Here is a 19,266-nt window from a genome sequence, read left to right as displayed (position 1 = left end):
GTGTCCCCACGTGCCCTGTGTCCCGACGCGCCCAGTGTCCCTACGCGCCCAGCGTCCCCACGCGCCCAGTGTCACCACGCGCCCAGTGTCCCCACGCGCCCTGTGTCCCCACGCGCCCAGCGTCCCCACGCGCCCAGCGTCCCCACGCGCCCAGCGTCCCCACGCGCCCAGCGTCCCCACGCGCCCAGTGTCCCCACGCGCCCAGTGTCCCCACGCGCCCAGCGTCCCCACGCGCCCAGCGTCCCCACGCGCCCAGCGTCCCCACGCGCCCAGCGTCCCCACGCGCCCAGCGTCCCCACGCGCCCAGCGTCCCCACGCGCCCAGCGTCCCCACGCGCCCAGCGTCCCCACGCGCCCAGCGTCCCCACGCGCCCAGCGTCCCCCACGCGCCCAGTGTCCCCACGCGGCCAGTGTCCCCACGCGCCCAGTGTCCCCACGCGCCCAGCGTCCCCACGCGCCCAGCGTCCCCACGCGGCCAGTGTCCCCACGCGGCCAGCGTCCCCACGCGCCCAGCGTCCCCACGCGCCCAGCGTCCCCACGCGCCCAGCGTCCCCACGCGCCCAGCGTCCCCACGCGCCCAGCGTCCCCACGCGCCCAGTGTCCCCACGCGCCCAGCGTCCCCACGCGCCCAGCGTCCCCACGCGCCCAGCGTCCCCACGCGCCCAGCGTCCCCACGCGCCCAGCGTCCCCCACGCGCCCAGCGTCCCCACGCGCCCAGCGTCCCCCACGCGCCCAGTGTCCCCACGCGCCCAGTGTCCCCACGCGGCCAGTGTCCCCACGCGGCCAGTGTCCCCACGCGGCCAGTGTCCCCACGCGCCCAGCGTCCCCACGCGCCCAGCGTCCCCACGCGCCCAGCGTCCCCACGCGCCCAGCGTCCCCACGCGCCCAGCGTCCCCACGCGCCCAGCGTCCCCACGCGCCCAGTGTCCCCACGCGCCCAGCGTCCCCACGCGCCCAGCGTCCCCACGCGGCCAGTGTCCCCACGCGGCCAGCGTCCCCACGCGCCCAGCGTCCCCACGCGCCCAGCGTCCCCACGCGCCCAGCGTCCCCACGCGCCCAGCGTCCCCACGCGCCCAGCGTCCCCACGCGCCCAGCGTCCCCACGCGCCCAGCGTCCCCACGCGCCCAGCGTCCCCACGCGCCCAGCGTCCCCACGCGCCCAGCGTCCCCACGCGCCCAGCGTCCCCACGCGCCCAGTGTCCCCACGCGCCCAGTGTCCCACGCGGCCAGTGTCCCCACGCGGCCAGCGTCCCCACGCGCCCAGCGTCCCCACGCGCCCAGCGTCCCCACGCGCCCAGCGTCCCCACGCGCCCAGCGTCCCCACGCGCCCAGCGTCCCCACGCGCCCAGCGTCTCCACGCGCCCAGCGTCTCCACGCGCCCAGCGTCCCCACGCGCCCAGCGTCCCCACGCGCCCAGCGTCCCCACGCGCCCAGCGTCCCCACGCGCCCAGCGTCCCCACGCGCCCAGCGTCCCCACGCGCCCAGCGTCCCCACGCGCCCAGCGTCCCCACGCGCCCAGCGTCCCCACGCGCCCAGTGTCCCCACGCGGCCCAGTGTCCCCACGCGCCCAGCGTCCCCACGCGCCCAGCGTCCCCACGCGCCCAGCGTCCCCACGCGGCCAGTGTCCCCACGCGGCCCAGCGTCCCCACGCGCCCAGCGTCCCCACGCGCCCAGCGTCCCCACGCGCCCAGCGTCCCCACGCGCCCAGCGTCCCCACGCGCCCAGCGTCCCCACGCGCCCAGTGTCCCCACGCGCCCAGCGTCCCCACGCGCCCAGCGTCCCCACGCGCCCAGCGTCCCCACGCGCCCAGCGTCCCCACGCGCCCAGCGTCCCCCACGCGCCCAGCGTCCCCACGCGCCCAGCGTCCCCCACGCGCCCAGTGTCCCCACGCGCCCAGTGTCCCCACGCGGCCAGTGTCCCCACGCGGCCAGCGTCCCCACGCGCCCAGCGTCCCCACGCGCCCAGCGTCCCCACGCGCCCAGCGTCCCCACGCGCCCAGCGTCCCCACGCGCCCAGCGTCCCCACGCGCCCAGCGTCCCCACGCGCCCAGCGTCCCCACGCGCCCAGCGTCCCCACGCGCCCAGCGTCCCCCACGCGCCCAGCGTCCCCACGCGCCCAGCGTCCCCCACGCGCCCAGTGTCCCCACGCGGCCAGTGTCCCCCACGCGGCCAGTGTCCCCACGCGGCCCAGCTGTCCCCACGCGGCCAGCGTCCCCACGCGCCCAGCGTCCCCACGCGCCCAGCGTCCCCACGCGCCCAGCGTCCCCACGCGCCCAGCGTCCCCACGCGCCCAGCGTCTCCACGCGCCCAGCGTCCCCACGCGCCCAGCGTCCCCACGCGCCCAGCGTCCCCCACGCGCCCAGTGTCCCCACGCGCCCAGTGTCCCCACGCGGCCAGTGTCCCCACGCGGCCAGTGTCCCCACGCGCCCAGCGTCCCCACGCGCCCAGCGTCCCACGCGCCCAGCGTCCCCACGCGCCCAGCGTCCCCACGCGCCCAGCGTCCCCACGCGCCCAGCGTCCCCACGCGCCCAGCGTCCCCACGCGCCCAGCGTCTCCACGCGCCCAGCGTCCCCACGCGCCCAGCGTCCCCACGCGCCCAGCGTCCCCACGCGCCCAGCGTCCCCACGCGCCCAGCGTCCCCACGCGACCAGCGTCCCCACGCGCCCAGTGTCCCCACGCGCCCAGCGTCCCCACGCGCCCAGCGTCCCCACGCGCCCAGTGTCCCCACGCGGCCAGTGTCCCCACGCGGCCAGTGTCCCCACGCGCCCAGCGTCCCCACGCGCCCAGCGTCCCCACGCGCCCAGCGTCCCCACGCGCCCAGCGTCCCCACGCGCCCAGCGTCCCCACGCGCCCAGCGTCCCCACGCGCCCAGCGTCCCCACGCGCCCAGTGTCCCCACGCGCCCAGTGTCCCACGCGCCCAGTGTCCCCACGCGCCCAGTGTCCCCACGCGCCCAGCGTCCCCACGCGCCCAGCGTGGGGACGCTGGGCGCGTGGGGACACTGGGCGCGTGGGGACCGCGCCCTGTGTCCCCACGCGCCCAGTGTCCCCACGCGCCCAGCGTCCCCACGCGGCCAGCGTCCCCACGCGCCCAGTGTCCCCACGCGCCCAGCGTCCCCACGCGCCCAGCGTCCCCACGCGCCCAGCGTCCCCACGCGCCCAGCGTCCCCACGCGCCCAGTGTCCCCACGCGCCCAGCGTCCCCACGCGCCCAGTGTCCCCACGCGGCCAGTGTCCCCACGCGGCCAGTGTCCCCACGCGCCCAGCGTCCCCACGCGCCCAGTGTCCCCACGCGCCCAGCGTCCCCACGCGCCCAGCGTCCCCACGCGCCCAGCGTCCCCACGCGCCCAGCGTCCCCACGCGCCCAGCGTCCCCACGCGCCCAGCGTCCCCCACGCGCCCAGCGTCCCCACGCGCCCAGGGTCCCCACGCGGCCAGTGTCCCCACGCGGCCAGTGTCCCCACGCGGCCAGTGTCCCCCACGCGCCCAGCGTCCCCACGCGCCCAGCGTCCCCACGCGCCCAGCGTCCCCACGCGCCCAGCGTCCCCACGCGCCCTGTGTCCCCACGCGCCCAGCGTCCCCACGCGCCCAGCGTCCCCACGCGCCCAGCGTCCCCCACGCGCCCAGCGTCCCCCACGCGCCCAGTGTCCCCACGCGGCCAGTGTCCCCACGCGCCCAGCGTCCCCACGCGCCCAGCGTCCCCACGCGCCCAGCGTCCCCACGCGCCCAGTGTCCCCACGCGGCCAGTGTCCCCACGCGGCCAGTGTCCCCACGCGGCCAGTGTCCCCACGCGCCCAGCGTCCCCACGCGCCCAGCGTCCCCCACGCGCCCAGCGTCCCCACGCGCCCAGCGTCCCCACGCGCCCAGCGTCCCCACGCGCCCAGCGTCCCCCACGCGCCCAGCGTCCCCACGCGCCCAGTGTCCCCACGCGCCCAGCGTCCCCCACGCGGCCAGGTCCCCACGCGCCCAGCGTCCCCACGCGCCCAGTGTCCCCACGCGCCCAGCGTCCCCACGCGCCCAGTGTCCCCACGCGCCCAGCGTCCCCACGCGCCCAGCGTCCCCACGCGCCCAGCGTCCCCACGCGCCCAGCGTCCCCACGCGCCCAGCGTCCCCACGCGCCCAGCGTCCCCACGCGCCCCAGCGTCCCCACGCGCCCAGTGTCCCCACGCGCCCAGGCGTCCCCACGCGCCCAGTGTCCCCACGCGCCCAGCGTCCCCACGCGCCCAGCGTCCCCACGCGCCCAGCGTCCCCACGCGCCCAGCGTCCCCACGCGCCCAGTGTCCCCACGCGCCCAGCGTCCCCCACGCGCCCAGCGTCCCCACGCGCCCAGCGTCCCCACGCGCCCAGCGTCCCCACGCGCCCAGCGTCCCCACGCGCCCAGCGTCCCCACGCGCCCAGCGTCCCCCACGCGCCCAGTGTCCCCACGCGGCCAGTGTCCCCCACGCGGCCAGTGTCCCCCCCACGCGGCCAGTGTCCCCACGCGCCCAGCGTCCCCACGCGCCCAGCGTCCCCACGCGCCCAGCGTCCCCACGCGCCCAGCGTCCCCACGCGCCCTGTGTCCCCACGCGCCCAGTGTCCCCACGCGCCCAGTGTCCCCACGCGCCCAGCGTCCCCACGCGCCCAGTGTCCCCACGCGGCCAGTGTCCCCACGCGGCCAGTGTCCCCACGCGCCCAGTGTCCCCACGCGCCCAGCGTCCCCACGCGCCCAGCGTCCCCACGCGCCCAGCGTCCCCACGCGCCCAGCGTCCCCACGCGCCCAGCGTCCCCACGCGCCCAGCGTCCCCACGCGCCCAGTGTCCCCCACGCGGCCCAGTGTCCCCACGCGGCCAGTGTCCCCACGCGCCCAGCGTCCCCACGCGCCCAGTGTCCCCACGCGCCCAGCGTCCCCACGCGCCCAGCGTCCCCACGCGCCCAGCGTCCCCACGCGCCCAGCGTCCCCACGCGCCCAGCGTCCCCACGCGCCCAGCGTCCCCACGCGCCCAGCGTCCCCCACGCGCCCAGCGTCCCCACGCGCCCAGCGTCCCCACGCGCCCAGTGTCCCCACGCGGCCAGTGTCCCCACGCGCCCAGCGTCCCCACGCGCCCAGCGTCCCCACGCGCCCAGCGTCCCCACGCGCCCAGCGTCCCCACGCGCCCAGCTGTCCCCACGCGCCCAGCGTCCCCACGCGCCCAGCGTCCCCACGCGCCCAGCGTCCCCCACGCGCCGGCCAGTGGTCCCCACGCGGCCCAGTGTCCCCACGCGCCCAGCGTCCCCACGCGCCCAGCGTCCCCACGCGCCCAGCGTCCCCACGGCCCAGCGTCCACGCGGCCCTGTGTCCCCACGCGGCCAGCGTCCCCACGCGCCCAGCTGTCCCCACGCGCCCAGCGTCCCCACGCGCCCAGCTTCCCCACGCGCCAGCGTCCCCACGCCCCAGCGTCCCCACGCGCCCAGCGTCCCCCACGCGCCCAGGCGTCCCCACGCGCCAGCGTCCCCCACGCGCCCAGCGTCCCCACGCGCCCAGTGTCCCCCACGCGCCCAGCGTCCCCACGCGCCCAGTGTCCCCACGGCCCAGCGTCCCCACGCGCCCAGCGTCCCCCACGCGCCCATCGTCCCCACGCGCCCAGCGTCCCACGCGCCCAGCGTCCCCACGCGCCCAGCGTCCCCACGCGCCCATGTCCCCACGCGCCCAGCGTCCCCACGCGCCCAGCGTCCCCACGCGCCCAGCGTCCCCACGCGCCCAGCGTCCCCACGCGCCCAGCGTCCCCACGCGCCCAGTGTCCCCACGCGCCCAGCGTCCCCACGCGCCCACGTCCCCACGCGGCCAGTGTCCCCACGCGGCCAGCGTCCCCACGCGCCCAGCGTCCCCACGCGCCCAGCGTCCCCACGCGCCCAGCGTCCCCACGCGCCCAGCGTCCCCACGCGCCCAGCGTCCCCACGCGCCCAGCGTCCCCACGCGCCCAGCGTCCCCACGCGCCCAGCGTCCCCACGCGCCCAGCGTCCCCACGCGCCCAGCGTCCCCACGCGCCCAGTGTCCCCACGCGCCCAGTGTCCCCACGCGGCCAGTGTCCCCACGCGCCAGCGTCCCCACGCGCCCAGCGTCCCCACGCGCCCAGCGTCCCCACGCGCCCAGCGTCCCCACGCGCCCAGCGTCCCCACGCGCCCAGCGTCCCCACGCGCCCAGCTGTCCCCACGCGCCCAGCGTCCCCACGCGCCCAGCGTCCCCACGCGCCCAGATGTCCCCACGCGCCCAGTTCCCCCACGCGCCCAGCGTCCCCACGCGCCCAGTGTCCCCACGCGCCCAGCGTCCCCACGCGCCACAGCGTCCCCACGCGCCCAGCGTCCCCACGCGCCCAGCGTCCCCCACGCGCCCAGTCGTCCCCACGCGCCCAGCGTCCCCCACGCGCCCAGCGTCCCCACGCGCCCAGCTGTCCCCACGCGGCCAGTGTCCCCACGCGGCCAGTGTCCCCACGCGGCCAGTGTCCCCACGCGCCCAGCGTCCCACGCGCCCAGCGTCCCCACGCGCCCAGCGTCCCCACGCGCCCAGCGTCCCCACGCGCCCTGTGTCCCCACGCGCCCAGTGTCCACACGCGCCCAGTGTCCCCACGCGCCCAGCGTCCCCACGCGCCCAGCGTCCCCACGCGCCCAGCGTCCCCACGCGCCCAGCGTCCCCACGCGCCCAGCGTCCCCACGCGCCCAGCGTCCCCACGCGCCCAGCGTCCCCACGCGCCCAGCGTCCCCACGCGCCCAGTGTCCCCACGCGGCCAGTGTCCCCACGCGGCCAGTGTCCCCCACGCGCCCAGCTGTCCCCACGCGCCCAGTGTCCCCACGCGCCCAGCGTCCCCACGCGCCCAGCGTCCCCAACGCGCCCAGCGTCCCCACGCGCCCAGCGTCCCCACGCGCCCAGTCGTCCCACGCGCCCAGCGTCCCCACGCGCCCAGCGGTCCCCACACGCGCCCAGCGTCCCCCACGCGCCCAGTGTCCCCACGCGCCAGCGTCCCCACGCGCCCAGCGTCCCCACGCGACCAGCGTCCCCAGCGCGCCCAGCGTCCCCACGCGCCCAGCGTCCCCACGCGCCCAGCGTCCCCACGCGCCCAGTGTCCCCACGCGGCCAGCGTCCCCACGCGCCCAGCGTCCCCCACGCGCCCAGCGTCCCCACGCGCCCAGCGTCCCCACGCGCCCAGCGTCCCCACGCGCCCAGCGTCCCCGCGCCCAGCGTCCCCACGCGCCCAGCGTCCCCACGCGCCCAGCGTCCCCACGCGCCCAGCGTCTCCACGCGCCCAGCGTCCCCACGCGCCCAGCGTCCCCACGCGCCCAGCGTCCCCACGCGCCCAGTGTCCCCACGCGCCCAGTGTCCCCACGCGGCCAGTGTCCCCACGCGCCCAGCGTCCCCACGCGCCCAGCGTCCCCACGCGCCCAGCGTCCCCACGCGCCCAGCGTCCCCACGCGCCCAGCGTCCCCACGCGCCCAGCGTCCCCACGCGCCCAGCGTCTCCACGCGCCCAGCGTCCCCACGCGCCCAGCGTCCCCACGCGCCCAGCGTCCCCACGCGCCCAGCGTCCCCACGCGCCCAGCGTCCCCACGCGACCAGCGTCCCCACGCGCCCAGTGTCCCCACGCGCCCAGCGTCCCCACGCGCCCAGCGTCCCCACGCGCCCAGTGTCCCCACGCGGCCAGTGTCCCCACCGCTGCCCGTGTCCCCACGCGCCCAGCTTCCCCACGCGCCCAGCGTTCCCCACGCTCCAATCGTCCCCACGCGCCCAGCGTCCCCACGCGCCCAGTCGTCCCCACGTCGCCCATCGTCCCCACGCGCCCAGCGTCCCCCGCGCCCAGCTGTCCCCTACGCGGCCCAGTGTCCCCACGCGGCCAGCGTCCCCACGCGCCCAGTGTTCCCACGCGCCCGCGTCCCCACGCGCCCAGCGTCCCCACGCGGCCCAGCGTCCCCCACGCAGCCCAGCGTCCCCACGCGCCCAGTGTCCCACGCCGCCCAGCGTCCCCACGCTCCCAGTGTCCCCACGCGGCCAGTGTCCCCACGCGGCCATTGTCCCCACGCGCCCAGCGTCCCCACGCGGCCCAGTTGTCCCCACAGCGCCCAGCGTCCCCACGCGCCCAGCGTCCCCACCGCCCCAGCGTCCCCGACGCGCCCAGCGTCCCCACGCGCCCAGGCGTCCCCACGCGCCCAGCGTCCCCCACGCGCCCAGCGTCCCCCACGCGCCCAGTGTCCCCACGCGGCCCAGTTGTCCCCCACGCGGCCAGTGTCCCCACGCGGCCAGTGTCCCACGCGCCCAGCGTCCCCACGCGCCCAGCGTCCCCACGCGCCCAGCGTCCCCACGCGCCCAGCGTCCCACGCGCCCCTGTGGTCCCACGCGCCCAGCGTCCCCACGCGCCCAGCGTCCCCACGCGCCCAGCGTCCCCCACGCGCCCAGCGTCCCCCACGCGCCCAGTGTCCCCACACGGCCAGTGTCCCACGCGCCCGCGTCCCCATGCGCCCAGCGTCCCCACGCGCCCAGCGTCCCCCACGCGCCCAGTGTCCCACGCGGCCAGTGTCCCCACCGCGGCCAGTGTCCCACGCGGCCAGTGGCCCCACGCGCCCAGCGTCCCCACGCGCCCAGCGTCCCCACGCGCCCAGGCGGTCCCCCACGCGCCCAGCGTCCCCACGCGCCCAGCGTCCCCCACGCGTACCCAGCGTCCCCACGCGCCCAGTGTCCCCACGCGCCCAGCGTCCCCACGCGCCCAGTGTCCCCACGCGCCCAGCGTCCCCACGCGCCCAGTGTCCCCACGCGCCCAGCGTCCCCACGCGCCCAGCGTCCCCACGCGCCCAGCGTCCCCCACGCGCCCAGCGTCCCCACGCGCCCAGCGTCCCCACGCGCCAGCGTCCCCACGCGCCCAGTGTCCCCACGCGCCCAGCGTCCCCACGCGCCCAGTGTCCCCACGCGCCCAGCGTCCCCACGCGCCCAGCGTCCCCACGCGCCCAGCGTCCCCACGCGCCCAGCGTCCCCACCGCGCCCAGTGTCCCCACGCGCCCAGCGTCCCCACGCGCCCAGCGTCCCCACGCGCCCAGCGTCCCCACGCGCCCAGCGTCCCCACGCGCCCAGCGTCCCCACGCGCCCAGCGTCCCCCACGCGCCCAGCGTCCCCACGCGCCCAGTGTCCCCACGCGGCCAGTGTCCCCACGCGGCCAGTGTCCCCCACGCGGCCAGTGTCCCCACGCGCCCAGCGTCCCCACGCGCCCAGCGTCCCCACGCGCCCAGCGTCCCCACGCGCCCAGCGTCCCCACGCGCCCTGTGTCCCCACGCGCCCTGTGTCCCCACACGCCCTGTGTCCCCACGCGCCCAGTGTCCCCACGCGCCCAGTGTCCCCACGCGCCCAGCGTCCCCACGCGCCCAGCGTCCCCACGCGCCCAGCGTCCCCACGCGCCCAGCGTCCCCACGCGCCCAGCGTCCCCACGCGCCCAGCGTCTCCACGCGCCCAGCGTCCCCACGCGCCCAGCGTCCCCACGCGCCCAGCGTCCCCACGCGCCCAGTGTCCCCACGCGCCCAGTGTCCCCACGCGGCCAGTGTCCCCACGCGCCCAGCGTCCCCACGCGCCCAGCGTCCCCACGCGCCCAGCGTCCCCACGCGCCCAGCGTCCCCACGCGCCCAGCGTCCCCACGCGCCCAGCGTCTCCACGCGCCCAGCGTCCCCACGCGCCCAGCGTCCCCACGCGCCCAGCTGTCCCCACGCGCCCAGCGTCCCCACGCGCCCAGAGTCCCCGGACGCGACCTAGCGTCCCCCACGCGCCCAGTGTCCCACGCGCCCAGGCGTCCCCACGCGCCCAGCGTCCCCACGCGCCCAGTGGTCCCCCACGCGGCCAGTGTCCCCAAGCGGCCAGTGTCCCCACGCGCCCAGCGTCCCACGCGCCCAGCGTCCACCACCGCCCAGCGTCCCCACGCGCCCAGCGTCCCCACGCGCCCAGCGTCCCCACGCGCCCAGCGTCCCCACGCGACCCAGCGTCCCCACGCGCCCAGCGTCCCCACGCGCCCAGTGTCCCCAGCGCGCCCAGTGTCCCCACGCGGCCCAGTAGTCCCCACGCGCCCAGCGTCCCCACGCGCCCAGCGTGGGGAAGCTGGGCGAGTGGGGACACTGGGCGCGTGGGGACACGCGCCCTGTGTCCCCGACGCGCCCAGTTGTCCCCACGCGACCCAGCGTCCCCACGCGGCCCAAGCGTCCCCCGCTGCCCAGTGTCCCCACGCGCCCAGCGTCCCCACGCGCCCAGCGTCCCCACGCGCCCAGCGTCCCCACGCGCCCAGCGTCCCCACGCGCCCAGTGTCCCCACGCGCCCAGCGTCCCCCCAGCCCAGTGTCCCCACGCGGCCAGTGTCCCCACGCGGCCATGTCCCCACGCGCCCAGCGTCCCACGCGCCCAGTGTCCCCACGCGCCCAGCGTCCCCCACGCGCCAGCGTCCCCACGCGCCCAGCGTCCCCACGCGCCATCGTCCCCACGCGCCCCAGCGTCCCCACGCGCCCAGCGTCCCCCACGCGCCCCAGCGTCCCCCACGCGCCCAGTGTCCCCACGCGGCCAGTGTCCCCACGCGGCAGTGTCCCCACGCGGCCAGTGTCCCCACGCGCCCAGCGTCCCCACGCGCCCAGCGTCCCCACGCGCCCAGCGTCCCCCGCGCCCAGCGTCCCCACGCGCCCCTGTGTCCCCACGCGCCCAGCGTCCCCACGCGCCCAGCGTCCCCCGCGCCCAGCGTCCCCACGCGCCCAGCGTCCCCACGCGCCCAGCGTCCCCCACGCGCCCAGCGTCCCCACGCGCCAGCGCTCCCACGCGCCCAGCGTCCCCACGCGCCCAGCGTCCCCACGCGGCCAGTGTCCCCACGCGGCCAGTGTCCCACCGGGGGCCAGTGTCCCCACGCGGCCAGTGTCCCCAACGCGGCCCAGCGTCCCCACGCGGCCCAGCGTCCCCACGCGCCCAGCGTCCCCACGCGCCAGCGTCCCCACGCGCCCAGCGTCCCCCACGCGCCCAGCGTCCCCACGCGCCCAGTGTCCCCACGCGCCCAGCGTCCCCACGCGCCCAGTGTCCCCACGCGCCCAGCGTCCCCACGCCGCCCAGTGTCCCCACTGCGCCCAGCGTCCCCCACGCGCCCATCGTCCCCACGCGCCCAGCGTCCCACGCGCCCAGCGTCCCCACGCGCCCAGCGTCCCCACGCGCCCAGCGTCCCCCACGCGCCCAGTGTCCCCACGCGCCCAGCGTCCCCACGCGCCCAGTGTCCCCACGCGCCCAGCGTCCCCACGCGCCCAGCGTCCCACGCGCCCAGCGTCCCCACGCGCCCAGCGTCCCCACGCGCCCAGTGTCCCCACGCGCCCAGTCCCCACGCGCCCAGCGTCCCCACGCGCCCAGCGTCCCCACGCGCCCAGCGTCCCCACGCCCAGCGTCCCACGCGCCCAGCGTCCCCCACGCGCCCAGCGTCCCCCACGCGCCCAGTGTCCCCACGCGGCCAGTGTCCCCACGCGGCCAGTGTCCCCACGCGGCCAGTGTCCCCACGCGCCCAGCGTCCCCACGCGCCCAGCGTCCCCACGCGCCCAGCGTCCCCACGCGCCCAGCGTCCCCACGCGCCCTGTGTCCCCACGCGCCCTGTGTCCCCACACGCCCTGTGTCCCCACGCGCCCAGTGTCCCCACGCGCCCAGTGTCCCCACGCGGCCTGTGTCCCCACGCGCCCAGTGTCCCCACGCGCCCTGTGTCAGCACACGCCTGTGTCCCCAACGCGGCCAGTGTCCCACGCGCCCATTGTGTCCCCACGCGCCCAGCGTCCCCACGCGCCCAGCGTCCCACGCGCCCAGTGATTCCACCCCACGCGCCCAGTCGTCCCCACGCGGCCAGTGTCCCCAACGCGGCCAGTGTCCCCACGCGGCCCAGCGTCCCCACGCGCCCAGCTGTCCCCACGCGCCCAGCTGTCCCACGCGCCCAGCGTCCCCACGCGCCCAGCGTCCCCCACGCGCCCAGCGTCCCCACGCGCCCAGTGTCCCCACCGCGCCCAGCGTCCCCACGCGCTCCAGCGTCCCCACCGCGCCCAGCGTCCCCCACGCGCCCAGCGTCCCCACGCGCCCAGTGTCCCCACGCGCCCAGCGTCCCCACGCGTTCCCAGCGTCCCCACGCGCCCAGTGTCCCCCACGCGCCCAGCGTCCCCACGCGCCCAGCGTCCCCACGCGCCCAGCTGTCCCCACGCGCCCAGCGTCCCCACGCGCCAGTGTCCCCACCGCGCCAGCGTCCCCCACGCGCCCAGCGTCCCCACGCGCCCAGCGTCCCCACGCGCCCAGCGTCCCCACCGCGCCCAGCGTCCCCACGCGCCAGCGTCCCCACGCGCCCAGCGTCCCCCACTGCGCCCACGGTCCCCCCACGCCGCCCAGTGTCCCCCACGCGGCCAGTGTCCCCACGCGGCCAGTGTCCCCACGCGGGCAGTGTCCCCACGCGCCCAGCGTCCCCACGCGGCCAGTGTCCCCACGCGGCCAGCGTCCCCACGCGCCCAGCGTCCCCCACGCGCCCCAGCGTCCCCACGCGCCCAGCGTCCCCACGCGCCCAGCGTCCCCACGGCGCCCCGCGTCCCCCCACGCGCCCCAGCTGTCCCCACGTCGGCCAGCGTCCCCACGCGCCCAGTGTCCCCACGCGCCCAGTGTCCCACGCGCCCAGCGTCCCCACGCGCCCCAGCGTCCCCACGCGCCCCAGCGTCCCCACGCGCCCAGCGTCCCCACGCGCCCAGCGGTCCCCCACCGCGCCCAGTGTCCCATCGCGCCCAGTGTCCCCACGCGGCCAGTGTCCCCACGCGGCCAGTGTCCCCACGCGCCCAGTGTCCCCACGCGCCCAGCGTCCCCACGCGCCCAGCGTCCCCACGCGCCCAGCGTCCCCACGCGCCCAGCGTCCACCACGCGCCCAGCGTCCCCACGCGCCCAGCGTCCCCACGCCGCCCAGCGTCCCCAGCCCACGCAGCCCCAGCGTCCCCACGCGCCCCAGCGTCCCCCACGCGCCCAGTGTCCCCACGCGCCCCAGTGTCCCCCACGCGGCCAGTGTCCCCACGCGGCCAGTGGTCCCCACGCGGCCAGTGTCCCCACGCGGCCAGTGTCCCCACGCGCCCAGCGTCCCCACGCGCCCAGCGTCCCCCGCCCACGCGCCCAGCGTCCCCACGCGCCCAGCGTCCCCACGCGCCCAGCGTCCCCACGCGCCCAGTGTCCCCACGCGCCCAGCGTCCCCACGCGCCCAGTGTCCCCACGCGCCCAGCGTCCCCACGCGCCCAGCGTCCCCACGCGCCCAGCGTCCCCACGCGCCCAGCGTCCCCACGCGCCCAGTGTCCCCACGCGCCCAGCGTCCCCACGCGCCCAGCGTCCCCACGCGCCCAGCGTCCCCACGCGCCCAGCGTCCCCACGCGCCCAGCGTCCCCACGCGCCCAGCGTCCCCACGCGCCCAGCGTCCCCCACGCGCCCAGCGTCCCCCACGCGCCCAGTGTCCCCACGCGGCCAGTGTCCCCACGCGCCAGTGTCCCACGCGGCCAGTGTCCCCACGCGGCCAGCGTCCCCACCCCCGCGCCCCTCCCCACGCGCCAGCGTCCCCACGCGCCCAGCGTCCCCACGCGACCAGCGTCCCCACGCGCCCAGCGTCCCCACGTGCCCTGTGTCCCCACGCGCCCTGTGTCCCCACGCGCCCTGTGTCCCCACGCGCCCAGTGTCCCCACGCGCCCAGTGTCCCCACGCGGCCTGTGTCCCACGCGCCCAGTGTCCCCACGCGCCCTGTGTCAGCACACGCCCTGTGTCCCAACGCGCCCAGTGTCCCCACGCGCCCTGTGTCCCCACGCGCCCTGTGTCCCGACGCGCCCTGTGTCACCACGCGCCCTGTGTCCCCACGCGCCCAGTGTCCCCATGCGGCCCAGTGTTCCCTACGCGCCCAGTGTCCCCACGCGGCCCTCAGGTTCCCCGTCACGCGCCCCGTGGTCCCCACGCGCCCCATGTGTCCCCCACGCGCCCATGTGTTCCCCACGCGCCCCATGGTCCCCCACGCGCCCAGCGTCCCCACGGCGTCACCCAGCTGTTCCCCCACCTGCGCCCAGCGTCCCCACGCGGCCAGTGTTCCCCACGCGCCCAGGCGTCCCCCACGCGCCCCTGGTGTCCCCCACCTCGCCCAGCCGTCCCCCACGCGCCCTGTGGTCCCCACGCGCCCATGTGTCCCAACGGGCCCGGTGTCCCCACGCGCCCGTGTCCCTACGCGCCCAGCGTCCCCACGCGCCCAGTGTCACCACGCGCCCCAGTGTCCCCCACGCGCCCCTGTTCCCCACGCGCCCAGCGTCCCCACGCGCCCAGCGTCCCCACGCGCCCAGCGTCCCACGCGCCCAGCGTCCCCACGCGCCAGCGTCCCCACGCGCCCAGTGTCCCCACGCGCCCAGCGTCCCCCACGCGCCCAGCGTCCCCACGCGCCCAGCGTCCCCACGCGCCCAGCGTCCCCACGCGCCCAGCGTCCCCACTCGCCCAGCGTCCCCCACGCGCCCAGCGTCCCACACGCGCCCAGCGTCCCCCACGCGCCCAGTGTCCCCACGCGGCCAGTGTCCCCACGCGGCCAGTGTCCCCACGCGGCTCAGTGTCCCCACGCGCCCAGCGTCCCCACGCGGCCAGTGTCCCCACGCGGCCAGCGTCCCCACGCGCCCAGCGTCCCACGCGCCCAGCGTCCCCACGCGCCCAGCGTCCCCCACGCGCCCAGCGTCCCCACGCGCCCAGCGTCCCCACGCGCCCAGCGGCCCCACGCGCCCAGCGTCCCACGCGCCCATGGGTCCCCACGCGCCCAGTGTCCCCACGCGCCCAGCTGTCCCCACGCGCCCAGCGTCCCCACGCGCCCAGCGTCCCACGCGCCCAGCGTCCCCACGCGCCCAGCGTCCCCCACGCGCCCAGTGTCCCACGCGCCCAGTGTCCCCACGCGGCCAGTGTCCCCACGCGGCCCAGTGTCCCCACGCGCCCAGTGTCCCCACGCGCCCAGGTCCCCACGCGCCAGCGTCCCCACGCGCCCAGCCGCCTCCCCCACCGCGCCCAGCGTCCCCACGCGCCCAGCGTCCCCACGCGCCCAGCGTCCCCCCGCGCCCAGCGTCCCCACGCGCCCAGCGTCCCCACGCGAGCCCGCGTCCCCCACGCGCCCAGCTGTCCCCCACGCGCCCAGCTTCCCCACGCGGCCAGCTGTCCCCACGCGGTCCCAGTGTCCCCCACGCGGCCCAGTGTCCCACGCGGCCCAGCGTCCCCACGCGCCCAGCGTCCCCACGCGCCCAGGCGTCCCCACGCGCCCAGCGTCCCCCACGGCCCAGCTGTCCCACCGCGCCCAAGCTGTCCCCAACGCGCCCAGGTCCCCACGCGCCAGTGTCCCCACGCGCCCAGTGTCCCCACGCGCCAGCACGTCCCCACGCGCCCAGCGTCCCCACGCGCCCAGCGTCCCCCACGCGCCCAGCGTCCCCACACGCGCCCAGTGCACACCCCACCGCGGCCCCAGCGTCCCCACGCGCCAGCGTCCCACGCGCCCAGCGTCCCCACGCGGCCAGCGTCCCCACGCGCCCAGCGTCCCCACGCGCCCTCGTCCCCACGCGCCCAGCGTCCCCACGCGCCCAGCGTCCCCACGCGCCCAGTGTCCCCACGCGGCCAGTGTCCCCACGCGGCCAGTGTCCCCACGCGGCCAGTGTCCCCACGCGGCCAGTGTCCCCACGCGCCCAGCGTCCCCACGCGCCCAGCGTCCCCACGCGCCCAGCGTCCCCACGCGACCAGCGTCCCCACGCGCCCAGCGTCCCCACGTGCCCTGTGTCCCCACGCGCCCTGTGTCCCCACGCGCCCTGTGTCCCCACGCGCCCAGTGTCCCCACGCGCCCAGTGTCCCCACGCGGCCTGTGTCACCACGCGCCCAGTGTCCCCACGCGCCCTGTGTCAGCACACGCCCTGTGTCCCAACGCGCCCAGTGTCCCCACGCGCCCTGTGTCCCCACGCGCCCTGTGTCCCGACGCGCCCTGTGTCACCACGCGCCCTGTGTCCCCACGCGCCCAGTGTCCCCACGCGCCCAGGTCCCCACGCGCCCAGTGTCCCCACGCGCCCGTGTCCACAGCCCTTGGCCCCACCGCCCTGTGTCCCCACGCGCCCGTGTCCCCACGCGCCCTGTGTCCCCACGCGCCCAGCGTCCCCACGCGCCCAGCGTCCCCACGCGGCCAGCGTCCCCACGCGGCCAGTGTCCCACGCGCCCAGCGTCCCCACGCGCCCTGTGTCCCCACGCGCCCAGCGTCCCCACGCGCCCTGTGTCCCCACGCGCCCTGTGTCCCACGTGCCCTGTGTCCCGACGCGCCCAGTGTCCCTACGCGCCCAGCGTCCCCACACGCGCCCAGTGGTCACCACGGCGCCCAGTGTCCCCACGCGCCCATGTGTCCCCACGCGCCCAGCGTCCCCACGCGCCCAGCGTCCCCACGCGCCCAGCGTCCCACGCGCCCAGCGTCCCACGCGCCCAGCGTCCCCACCGCCCCATTGTCCCCACGCGCCCAGCGTCCCCCACGCGCCAGCGTACCCACGCTGCCCAGCGTCCCCAAGACGCGCCAGCGTCCCCACGCGCCCAGCGTCCCCCACGCGCCCAGCGTCCCCACGCGCCCAGCGTCCCCACGCGCCCAGCGTCCCCACGCGCCCAGCGTCCCCACGCGCCAGTGTCCCCCACGCGCCCAGTGTCCCCACGCGCCAGTGTCCCCCACGCGAGCCAGTGTCCCCACGAGCGGCCAGTTGTCCCCACGCGCCAGCGTCCCCACGCGCCCAGTGTCCCCACGCGGCCCAGCGTCCCCACGCGCCCAGCGTCCCCACGCGCCCAGCGTCCCCACGCGCCCAGCGTCCCCCCGCCCAGCGGTCCCCACGCGGCCCAGCGTCCCACTACGCGGCCCAGTGTCCCCACGCGCCCAGTGTCCCCACGCGCCCCGTGTCCCCACGCGCCCAGCTGTCCCCACCCGCGGCCAGCTGTCCCCCACGCGCCCAGTCGTCCCCCACGCGCCCAGCGTCCCCCACCGCGCCCAGTGTCCACATCGTCGCCGCCAGTGTCCCACGCGGCCAGTGTCCCCACGGCGCCCAGTGTCACCCACGCGCCCAGTGTCCACCACTGCGCCCAGCGTCCCCCAACGCCGCCCAGCGTCCCCTACGCGCCCAGCTGTCCCCACAGCGCCCAGCGTCCCCCACTCGGCCCCAGCGTCCCCACGCGCCCAGCGTCCCCCACGCGCCCAGCGTCCCCCCACGCAGCCCAGCGTCCCCACGCGCCCAGCGTCCCCCACGCGCCCAGTGTCCCACGCGCCCAGTGTCCCCACGCGGCCAGCTGTCCCCCGCGGCCAGTGTCCCCACGCGGCCAGTGTCCCCACGCGGCCAGTGTCCCCACGCGCCCAGCGTCCCACGCGCCCAGCGTCCCCACGCGCCCAGCGTCCCCACGCGCCCAGCGTCCCCACGCGCCCAGCGTCCCCACGCGCCCAGCGTCCCCACGCGCCAGCGTCCCCACGCGCCCAGCGTCCCACACGCGCCCAGCGTCCCACGCGCCCAGCGTCCCCACGCGCCCAGCGTCCCCACGCGCCCAGCGTCCCCACGCGCCCAGCGTCCCCCACGCGCCCAGCGTCCCCACGCGCCCAGCGTCCCCACGCGCCCAGCGTCCCCACGCGCCCCCAGCGTCCCCCCCGCTGCCCCAGCGTCCCACGCGGCCAGTGTCCCCACGCGCCAGCGTGTCCCCACGCGCCCAGCGTCCCCACGCGCGCACCAGCGTCCCCACGCGCCCAGCGTCCCCACCACGCGCCAGCGTCCCCACGCCCCAGCGTCCCCACGCGCCCAGCGTCCCCACGCGCCCAGCGTCCCCGCGCGCCAGCGTCCCCACGCGCCCAGTGTCCCCACGCGCCCAGTGTCCCCACCGCGCCCAGCGTCCCCACGCGCCCAGCGTCCCCACGCGCCCAGCGTCCCCACGCGCCCAGCGTCCCCACGCGCCCAGCGTCCCCACGCGCCCAGTGTCCCCTCGCGCCCAGTGTCCCCACGCGGCCAGTGTCCCCACGCGGCCAGTGTCCCACGCGCCCAGCGTCCCCACCGCGCCCAGCGTCCCCACGCGCCCAGCGTCCCCACGACGCGCCCAGCGTCCCCACGCGCCCAGCGTCTCCACGCGCCCAGTGTCCCCACGCGCCCAGCGTCCCCACGCGCCCAGCGTCCCCACGCGCCCAGTGTCCCCACGCGCCCAGTGTCCCCCACGCGGCCAGTGTCCCCACGCGCCAGTGTCCCCACGCGCCCAGCGTCCCCACGCGCCCAGCGTCCCCCACGCGCCCCGCGTCCCCACGCGCCAGCGTCCCCCACGCGCCCAGTGTCCCCACGCGCCCAGTGTCCCCACGCGGCCAGTGTCCCACGCGCCCAGTGTCCCCACGCGGCCCAGCGTCCCCACGCGCCCAGCGTCCCCACGCGCCAGTGTCCCCACGCGGCCAGCGTCCCCACGCGCCCAGCGTCCCCACGCCCCAGCGTCCCCACGCGCCCAGCGTCCCCACGCGCCCAGCGTCCCCACGCGCCCCGTGTCCCCACGCGCCCAGTGTCCCCACGCGCCCAGCGTCCCCACGCGCCCAGCGTCCCCACGCGCCCAGCGTCCAACGCGCCCATCGTCCCCACGCGCCCAGCGTCCCCCACGCGCCAGTGTCCCCACGCGCCCAGTGTCCCCACGCGCGCCAGTGTCCCCCACGCGGCCAGTGTCCCCACGCGGCCAGTGTCCCCACGCGGCCAGTGTCCCCACGCGCCCAGCGTCCCCACGCGCCCAGCGTCCCCACGCGCCCAGCGTCCCCCACGCGCCCAGCGTCCCCACGCGCCCAGCGTTCTCCACGCGCCCAGTCGTCCCCACGCGCCCAGCGTCCCCACGCGCCCAGCGTCCCCACGCGCCCAGCGTCCCCACGCGCCCAGCGTCCCCACGCGCCCAGCGTCCCCACGCGCCCAGCGTCCCCACGCGCCCAGCGTCCCCACGCGCCCAGTGTCCCCACGCGCCCAGCGTCCCCACGCGCCCCAGCGTCCCCCACGCGGCCAGTGTTCCCCACGCGGCCAGCGTCCCCACGCGGCCCAGTCGTCCCCACGCGCCCAGCGTCTCCCCACGCGCCCAGCGTCCCCACGCGCCCAGCGTACCCACGCGCCCAGCGTCCCCACGCGCCCAGCGTCCCCACGCGCCCAGCGTCCCCACGCGCCCAGCGTCCCCACGCGCCCAGCGTCCCCACGCGCCCAGCGTCCCCCACGCGCCCAGTGTCCCCACGCGCCCTAGTGTCCCCACGCGGCCAGTGTCCCCCACGCGGCC

General features: G+C 79.8%; 1 protein-coding gene across 1 annotated transcript in view; it reads left to right on the top strand.

Annotated features, from left to right (window-relative positions):
* LOC138357461 (proline-rich protein 36-like) overlaps positions 1–19,266 on the top strand; it is a 35,532-nt gene that overhangs the window by 1,105 nt on the left and 15,161 nt on the right. The window contains exons 2-4 of the mRNA XM_069314316.1: positions 7,593–8,595; positions 14,957–15,501; positions 15,829–17,335. Coding sequence (XP_069170417.1) covers positions 7,593–8,595; positions 14,957–15,501; positions 15,829–17,335 — 3,055 coding nt within the window. The remainder of the gene's footprint in view (positions 1–7,592; positions 8,596–14,956; positions 15,502–15,828; positions 17,336–19,266) is intronic.

The sequence above is a fragment of the Procambarus clarkii genome, chromosome 78, assembly GCF_040958095.1.
Source record: "Procambarus clarkii isolate CNS0578487 chromosome 78, FALCON_Pclarkii_2.0, whole genome shotgun sequence".
NCBI classification, from domain to species: Eukaryota; Metazoa; Arthropoda; class Malacostraca; order Decapoda; family Cambaridae; genus Procambarus; species Procambarus clarkii.
The sequence above is the reverse complement of the archived record's forward strand: the minus strand, read 5'-3'. Positions and strand labels throughout refer to the sequence as shown.